The sequence below is a fragment of the Pinus tabuliformis genome, chromosome 6 (assembly GCF_031772625.1).
Source record: "Pinus tabuliformis cultivar Carrire ecotype Pingquan chromosome 6, CPIR1, whole genome shotgun sequence".
Taxonomy (NCBI): domain Eukaryota; kingdom Viridiplantae; phylum Streptophyta; class Pinopsida; order Pinales; family Pinaceae; genus Pinus; species Pinus tabuliformis.
Window position 1 is genome coordinate 56,137,548 of NC_142292.1, and position 9,893 is coordinate 56,147,440.

At 40.5% G+C, this 9,893-nt stretch overlaps 1 protein-coding gene across 1 annotated transcript in view; it reads right to left on the reverse strand.

Annotated features, from left to right (window-relative positions):
• The window catches only part of LOC149257199 (uncharacterized), a 119,657-nt gene extending 111,403 nt beyond the window's left edge, over positions 1–8,254 (reverse strand). Inside the window, exons 1-2 of the mRNA XM_089369397.1 lie at positions 8,104–8,254; positions 7,781–7,886 (exon numbers count right to left, since the gene is read on the reverse strand). Of these exons, the coding sequence (XP_089225523.1) occupies positions 7,781–7,875 (95 nt within the window). The 5' untranslated portion in view covers positions 7,876–7,886; positions 8,104–8,254. The remainder of the gene's footprint in view (positions 1–7,780; positions 7,887–8,103) is intronic.
• Between the last annotated feature and the right edge of the window lie 1,639 nt (positions 8,255–9,893).

Below are 9,893 nucleotides of genomic sequence, written 5' to 3' on the forward strand. Positions count from 1 at the left end.
ACCAAGTTCTTTTCCTCAAGAACAAGCTGAAGGATATAAAGAAGGGAAGAAATGAAGACATTCAATCCTACTTCATGAGGATTACTGAGATCAAAAATGATCTTCTTTCGATTGGAGAAGCTATTGCTGATAGGGAGCTTACTCTCATTGCCCTTGGAGGACTCCCTCGTGAATGGCACGTGTTCAACACCACTATTCTTAACAACGACAGGATTCCAGGTTTTGAAGAATTGCTGACTAGATGTTCTCAAGAAGAAACAAGGATGATGGAACTAGATATGCCTTCAAATAGGAATGATCCTACTGCATTCTCCACTCATGCTAAAAAGAAGAACAATGCAGGTTCAAACAAGCAATGTCAAGGAAGGTCGGGTTTCAAAAATGGAAGGAAGGGAAGATGCTTCATTTGCAACAAGTTTGGCCACTATGCTAGGGAGTGTCCTAATAGAAGGGATACACCTCATGATGATGACAACCACAACAACAACAATTTCAGGGGCAACAACAATCAAAGGAATGGCAAATTCAACAACTGAGGAAAAAGGAATGCTCCCGCTCCTCATTAAGGAAATGGCCACCCTCCCAAGAGATCAAGAAACACCAGGTATGATGAATCTAATGTTGTTGATAACAAGCAAAAAGAATTTTATCTTATATCTACCCTCTCCACTGCATCTCCTCCGAACACTTTGGGAAATTGGTTGATTGATAGTGGTGCCTCAAGGCACTTCACTGGGTATAAGGAAGCTCTTTCAAATCTGATTGAAAAGGATACAAATTTGGAAATTATCCTTGGAGACAATGCCACCTATCCCGTGAAGGGAGTTGGGAATGTCACTCTTCAATTAAATCAAGGTAACACCATACATCTACAAGAAGTACTCTATGTACTCGATCTAAAGAAGAACCTAGTATCTATCTCGGCGATGGAGGAAAAAGGATTCAAGGTGCCATTCATCGATGGAAAGGTATGTCTGTGGAATAAAAATTCAAAGATGCATTTACACTTGGATTCAGGGTTGATAACCTATATCAAGTTGGAGGAAGTCCATTGGGAGCTATGTCTTGCGACACATCACTTCAATCCGAATTATGGCACCGGAGGTTTGCTCATCTACATTATAAGGCTCTACCCGATGTGAGGAAGATATTGGCAGGTATGACCAAATTTAAAGTAAAACATGAAGGTGTTTGTCAGGGGTGTGCCGAAGGAAAGCATATAAGGGGACCATTCCCCTCAAGTGGTAGCAAGACTGCCAACATATTGCAATTGGTTCATTTTGATGCCCGTGAACTCATTAGGAGGATATTTATATTATGTTATCTTCATGGATGATTTCTCTCGTAAGACTTGGATATATTTCTTGAAGAAGAAGGACAAAGTATTCTCATGGTTTCATTCTTTCAAAGCTTTGGTCGAAAATCAAACAGGGAAGAAGATCAAAATATTGAGGACCGATAATGGTACCAAATATGAATCAAATGAGTTCAATATGTAGAGACGCTGGCATTAAGAGGGAGACTACTACCGCAGATACTCCTGAGCAAAATGGTGTTGCTGAAAGGAAGAATTGTTCTATCGTAGAAGCCACTCCTGCCATGCTTCATGATCAAAGCCTTATGAAGTTCTTATGGGCCGAAGTTGCAAACACTGCCGTGTATGTTCAAAATAGATGCCCTCATCAAGCGTTGGACTCCAAAACTCCCAAAGAAGTTTTCACCGATAAGAAACCTGATGTTTCTCACTTTAGAATTTTTAGTAATCCTGTATATTTTTATGTGCCGAAAGAAAAGAGAAGCAAATTGGATGCTTCTGAAGAAAAGAATATTTGTGGGCCACAGTGAAACTTCTAAGGCATATAGAATATATGTGCCTGGTCAAAGAGAAGTAGAGATCAGTCATGATGTCACCTTCGATGAGGATGTTGCCCTTGGGAAGATTAGTAACCTTCCTCTTCCAAAGAAGGACAAAGAAACAGATTCAGGAAAGTAGGGTAAATGCCCGATGTTGAAGGACCAATGGATCCCATTGATCCACCCCCTCATGAGCCCTCATCCTCAAAAGGGAGACCCTCATGGCTTAGGGAGACTCTCGAAGATGCCAAGAGACATGTTGCACCTAGGGGGACATTTCGTGAAAGCAAGAAGCCGAATAGGTACCAAGGGTACTTAATTGCAATAAGCACCTTTGTTCAATCTGAGCCTTGCACATTCGAAGAAGTTGCAAAGTACCAAGTTTGGAAGGATGAAATGAATGAAGAGTATGAGTCGATTATGAAGAATGATGTTTAGGATGTGGTCCCTAGACCCAAGGACAAATCCGTTGTCACCTCGAAATGGCTCTACAAGATCAAGCATCGAGCTAATGGAAGTGCTGAAAAGTTCAAGGCCAGATTCGTTGCTCGAGGTTTCTCTCAAAAGGAAGGTGTAGATTATGATGAGATATTTGCACCATTTGCCCGATACACCACCATCCATTCGATTATAGCCCTTGTTGCCTCGCAAGGATGGAATATACACTAGATGAATGTCAAGACTGCCTTCTTGCATGCTTCACTTAAGGAGGAAGTCTATGTAGAACAACCTGAAGGGTTCGAAGTTCAAAGTCGTCAGACACATGTACGCAGGTTGAAGAAAGCCCTCTATGGGTTGAAACAAGCACCCCAAGCATGGTATGAGAGGATCGATAGTTATCTAATGAAGTTGGGATTTACGAGAAGTGAAGTTGATCCGAACCTTTATTTTAAGGTTGAGAATGATAGACCTCTCATCTTGGTACTTTATGTGGACGATCTCTTTCTGACAGGTGCAGACCCTCTTATTCATCAATGTAAGAGAGAGTTGGCTTCCGAATTCGAGATGGACCTAGGATTGATGCATTACTTCCTAGGGTTGGAGATCTGGCAAAAGCCAGGTGAGATTTTCCTTTCTCAAGGAAAATATATTGTGAAGATACTTGAAAGATTTGGGATGGTGGACTGCAAGTTCGTGACTACTCTGATGGAACTTAACTTCAAGAAGTTATGCGGAAGTGTTGTTGGGCCCGATTTGGGAAATCCTTTTGAGTATCGTCAACTCGTGGGGGCCCTGATGTTCTTGGTGAACTCCCGTCCGGACATATGTTTTGCAGTGAATACATTGAGTCAGTTTATGGTCGAGCCTCATCACATACATTGGATTGCTGCCAAGAATCTCTTGAGATATCTTTGGGGCACAATCACTTATGGACTGAGATACACTGCCAGGAATGTGAGGCTCCATGGTTACTCTGATGCAGACTGGGCTAGCAATGTGGTGGATCGTAAAATCACATCTGGATGTTGCTTCTCTCTAGGTTCTGCTTCGATATCATGGATGAGCAGGAAGCAGAAGTCGGTTGCATTAAGCACCACTGAGGCTGAATATATTGTTGCTAGTATGGCCTCCTGTGAAGTTGTTTGGTTGAGGAAGCTCTTTAGTGAGTTTTTTGGACATGTGTTGGATACCACCGTGATCTTCTGTGACAACCAAAGTGGGATTCGTCTTTCGAAGAATCTCGTGTTTCATGACCGCTCCAAGCATATTGATATCAAGTACCACTTTATCCGGATATGGTACAACGGGGAGCAATAAGGCTCCGTCATATTGGGACTGATGATCAGGTCGCTGATATTCTTATGAAGCCTCTGGGGAAGGTCAAATTCTTAACCTTCCGTGAACAACTTGGAGTCATGGAGAGACCCTCTTATGAAGGTCCCGTATGAGATGGATGTTGAGCTCTGGGAGCTCCGAGGGGCTTGGGGTACTTCTTGGAGCGATGAGCGACCATAGGGTTAGTGGTTCACCTTCCCCTAATGGTGCGCGATGTACAGGGTGAGTGGTTCACCTTCCCCTAATGGTGCGCGATGTACAGGGTGAGTGGTTCACCTTCCCCTGTGATACCCCATGGTGACATATGCATAGGTTGAGTGGTTCACCTTCTCCTATGGCATATGAGCAAGATGAGTGGTTCACCTTCTCCTGTCGGCACATCCTACCCATGCAGTCCGAGACTCATGGGAAGTACCTCTCATCTAGCCAATGAGTAGGGAAATGAGGATAGGGACCATAGTACTACCGATGGACACATCGTGTACTATCGTACTCCCTATGCTAGGATGTTGATATTGATCTGGGATCAATGGAAATTGACTTCGGGTCAATTAAGAGTGGTATGACACACTCTCTATTATTGGAGACTGACTTCGGGTCAGTGGAGAATGGTATGATACATTCTTGATCATTTCTTCTTTCTTCATGGTTTAGTAGAGCAGAGCAGAGACAGGGATGGTACAGATTGTCAGACAGTTTGGCAGGTGAAGTTCTCCCTAGTTGAGAGGGAGTGTTAAATTTGGCAACTAGGGCCAAACTTCACCTTGGACAGCTCATATGAGGCAGCTGATATTTTTATTGGATTCCTCTCTCCGAGAGGTGTAGGATTGATCTAAAGATCATCCCATTCTGACATGTACAAATGGAATTATGAATTTATTTTGATTATGGACAAATTGTCAAGGCCGGCCAATGATCTAATTTGCACCTCAACGGTGCATATAAATTCAATAGACCTCCTCCTCATTTTGGCACTTCACTCACTCACACATCTCTCTCTCCTTGATTGGGTACACATTTCTGAGGCTTCTCTCTCTCCACACGTGCGAAGAAAGGACTACTTTTTCTGTCCCTGCATTGACCGAAAATTGCAGAAGGTTGTTTTGACCAGCATTGACCAGTTTTGACTGCGGTTTTGTGTGGGGTATCTCTGTTTGGGTAGGCCGCAGTTCTGGGCACAAAAACCGAGGGTGTTTGACCAGTGTTGAATGTGGAAGGGCTTGATGCTACGTTGACTTTCGTTGACCAGATTTTACTGGAATTTTTCGGACTGTTTTTGGGCTGATTTGACTAGCTGTTGGAGGCCAAGTTGACCGAGTTTGACCGAACTGTTTTGGAGGTTAAAACCTGCCCTGTTGACCAGCATTGACTTTATGATTAGGGTTTTTTGTTTCTGCTGTTTGACTGATCAGATTTCACTGTGATTGGGCAAGTGAATATTGTATATTGCACTCTCTCTCTCTGCTGAACTTTTAAAGAATTATAAGAAGAATTGATCAAGGGTTTCCCCACATTGGTGTTTGTCCCTGGCTGGTGCCATATCTTGTGTCCCCTTGTCTTGGCTTGTCTTCTACTGTTATTGTTTATGTTCTATCTGCATTTTACTATCATGATGATGTGATTGCTAAACTGGATATTGATATTGGGCTAATAAAGAAATTGAAGTAAAATTGCTCTAAGCATAGAACATACCATTGTTATCTAAAATTAACAACCATTCATTTGTAAAAATATAAGAAGGTCCAATCCTGGTTGGTCCTCTTAGATTCAATCAAGAGCTGTTTTCCCTATACAGGTGGTGTAGGACAAATAACTTGCAGGTCCTATCAGATGTCTCAATATGGAAAGACGGAGAACAGAGATTTGGTATGGGCTGTCCACACTTACCTAGCTTCCAGATCAGCTTGCCCCCTTGTGGGAATAATCAATCCAAACTTTGGAAGGAAAAGCACCTATCTCGGGAACCTCCAGATATAAATTGATATGGGGATCGAAATCAGGAAATTATACAGAAAAGGATATTAAAAATTTCTAGAAAGAGAGCCTTCTCCATCTCAGCACATTGAGAAAGTGTGACTGATTTTTTCAATTTCAAAGGTGGATTTCTTTTGGGGCTTGTTTGCCCACAGCAAGCTCCTGACTGGGGAAATCGTTGTTCAAAGGGGAATTTTACGTCCCCTTGAAATATCCGTTTTACCTCAACAGTGAAGATATTTCCTCCAACATCTTCTCTGAGTGCCAGACTTCTATACTGATTTGGAGGCTTCCCCTTGCAGAAATGGGAATTCCTACATCATTAAGGCTAACTATAAGGGAAACTATAGTTTCCAAGTAGTACCACTCCTATCCCAATGACTCCAATGTTGGCCCTCTGATTAACACAATCTGGTCCCTCGTTCCTAGGATGGTGTCATGGAAAATCGGCATTGCCAGAAATAACAAAATCTTTCAAGATAAGAGATCTCCCCATAAAACATTTTAAGACGTGTTATGATCTAAAAATGTATAAATAAAAATGGGAATGAAGACCTCACAAAAATCGAAAGGAAATTGTTGTCTTTGTCGAGAATAAATCCGGAATAGTTTATTCCAGTAGAAAGTACCAAAGCCGGAACGAGCGGAACTTTCTCCTTCAGAATTCTCCATCCAAACAATGACATAAAAGATTGGATATGTGGTAAAAAGAGATTCACGTTACTATCTGATGGAACTTCAAAGGGCAATCCAGGCCTAGCAGGCTCTGGAGGAGTCATTTGTACCCCTGAAGGAGAAACTCTGCTAAGGTATGCCTGAAACATTGCTGTATCAACAAATAACATGGCAGAATCCTTAACTCTGCTAAAAAGATTGCAGCTGCTGGGAAATCCTTCAAACGGTATAGCAGTATTGGGGGATTCAGAAATCCTAATCTCCGATCTTAATTTTCTTTCTCGAACTGAAAATGTCCAGATTGAAAGGAACTTGAACAGAGCAATATCTTATCTGGAGACATTCATCAGCTAGGAGGTCGAAGACATATCGAGAAACTATAATGCAGAAGCAGACTTCATTGCCAACCTAGCAAACAAAGTTGAGTGCAAAAACATCAAATTCAGTATAAAAATGGAAGTGAACATTGAAACCATTGAAAGGAAGTCTACCACCTGAGAATACTAAATATAAAGAGTAAAAACAAGGAATAGAGGAATCTTAACTTCTCGTTCCTGCAGAATTATGGCTTTTTTTTATTTTTGGCGCTATTGATTGCTTGTTATATCTCTTTTTTATCACACGGAGATTTCCAGAAAAAGAGAACATTTTTAGTCATGGTTCAGAACGCCGTGTCCCCCCACTTGGACAGTTGGACATTGCAATAAAGATACAGTTCGACTAGGGAATTGCAATTTTCCATGTGAGTTCAGAAAACAGTAGCGGAACGAAACTGAATCTATGGACCAGGAGATAAAGATGGGAATTCGAGTGCAGGAGGCAAGGACTGGCCCTGACATTCGAGGGGTAACAAATGAAATTGTTTCCATTCAAAGGTGGCTAAATAAAAACAGTGAACAGCTGCAAGCAATCACAGCTAACATGCATCATCAGGCAATCACCCTGGATCAAAGTGATTTTGCATACCATAAAAGAATTGAATCAATGTCTCGGTTTCCAATGTGGTTTATCCAATTGGCAGGAAGAGATGGCTTGGCCTCAAACACTCGTGAACCTGTTCCGGATGCAAAGATTGACAAAACTCCTACCCAGGTAGACATGGGAGACAAAGTGATTTTGTTTCTTGAGCAGTATTACAGTCCTCAGACAGCATATAGAACTACTAAAGAATCAAATCCCTGATGTTCATGTAACGATCTCTGTAAGTAACTCGGATACGAAATATGAAGGTAGCATAGCAAAAGCTCCACATAGAAAGAAAACATTTTCGTGTTATATGGGATCCTGGTTGACTCAAGGAAGACTTTCATGTAAAACCAGGCAGGGAAATATGTAAATTTAATTTGTTTCGGCTTAATAAAGAAATGGTTTCCGTTTCAAAAAAAAAAGGTATCTAATGTATAGCACAGAAATACAACTTCATCTTATGTGAACCGTATCCTTGTATTTATTGACCCAAAAAAAGAGTGATATGAAGATAAAAGTAAGAAAGAAGCCGTACTGTTCCATGGCTTTGAGCCATACGGGTTTGGCTATGGCGAGCCCATTCACCAGTTTTCTGGTTTTGCTCAGCAGGGTTCCTCTCATAAACGACATCGCTGACTAATCTGCCAATGTAAGTTGATGTTTTGCAATTGAGATTTCATTCATTCAAACTGCTTAAGATATGAACAATCATGCGGAATGCACAAAGATACGACATCGCTGACTAATCTGCCAATGTAAGTTGATGTTTTGCAATTGAGATTTCATTCATTCAAATGTGCTCAAGATATGAACAAACATGCGGAATGCACAGAGATGCGACGATCTATGCTGGCTTACCTTGAAGGTTTGATGGCAACCATTCGACGAAAAGCGTCACCAAACAACTAAACTTTCGATCTATAAACCTGCGTGCGCGAGCGAGAGCGCATTCAATTGACGTCTCGGAAATTGATTTTAAAATGGGTTGTACTTTACCCGAAATGATTTTTAAAATTTATTTAGGGTTGTGTAATTACATCCAAAAATAAGGAAAGAAAGAAATAAATAAATTATTCTAATTTCCATAAAGTTAAAGATAGTCTATGGGACAGATTGCTTTTTTATCTACTTGATGTATTTGGCTTTTTTTTTGTAAAGCTTTAAAATAAATATTCCCAACTTCTCGACAAACTCCTCACTAAATAAATATCCCAAGAGCTAGCTGTCAGCGTATCTGCATAATTTTCTCTTTTATCTTTGAAGGTCTCACATTCTAAAATGAAATGTTTTTATGTTTCCACTTTTCCGAAATAACAAAAAATGCATACTCTTTCCTCCCACACTTCTTTTGGCATTTTCAAGTGCCCTATTTCACAACGGAGTTGCTGAGAATTAGTCCTTAACTGAGCAATAAGAATTTTGGCTCTCCAAGAGATATTGGCCTCTATGTATGCTTTTGGTTGATGACTATGAGTGGGATTAAACACTTTAATATAGTATTTTTTCTTTCTTCCTAGCTCCTTATCCCAAGTACGCTTGTGGAACTTTTCCATAACAAAATTTTATATCTCTTTGTTGTTTATGGGACACGCATTCAAGCAAATACCCCATTTACTAAACCATTTGTTATTTTGTTACATCCAAGTATTTTTTCTCTTGCACAATTTGTCATTAAAAACAACCTTAGGCCATCTACCCTCTTCCATTTGCTCAATTTTTTTAAATACCTTATGACTCGCACCATAGCAATTGCTTCAATAGGAGCAGTCCCTGTTTCACTTAACAAGATAGCATAAGGAACTACACTTTTAATCTTGAATTTGTTTGTAATCAAATGCTTCTGAATTTTCTCAATTTGTTTCCACTGCGTGTCGGATGCACTGCGAGCCCATACTTCACAACCATAGAGAATCGTCGGAATCACTAGAAGCCCAAAAAGAGTTTGAGTGGTTTTCCAGTCCCATAACTCTGCCTCTCTACACCTATTTTGAAAAGCATAAAATGCTTTCCAACCCCCCAAAGTTCTTTTCTTTCTACAACCATTCCAACTTAGGTTTTTGTTGAAGTCAATTCTGAGATATTTGTAATCCGCAACTTCTTCCATAATGTTGCCTTCAAAGTAGAACTTACGTTGGCTATGTTTTCTTTTCTTAGAGAAAACCACTACTTTCGTTTTGCTAATATTGACTTGCATCCCCGCGCTTCTCAAAAATGTTCAAGGGATAGTAAGTGCTCTTGCAAACCAATAGTCGATTTCGCAATTAGAATAAGGTCATCTGCATACAAAAGAAGTCTTATAACAAACTTGCCCAAATAGATACCATCACCCCCTTGTGAATTTAACCACTCCTCAAGCTTGTTGATATATAAACCAAAAAGGGTAGGAGACAATGGGCAACCTTGCTTAACCCCGATATCGCTTCTGAAACTTTCAGAAATGCTTGTTGAAGTTCTAATTTTGACTTTCACCTCTACATACAGCCTATGCACAGCTGCTCTCAAATGTTTAGGAACCGCAAGTTCCTCCATTTTGTGCCAAAGCTTATCCCTAAGAACCAAGTCAAACTCTTTTCTAAAATCAATAAAGCAACAAAAGCCTTCTTCATTTTTCTCCCAAACTTTTTCAATGATGTGCCTTAAAGTTATAC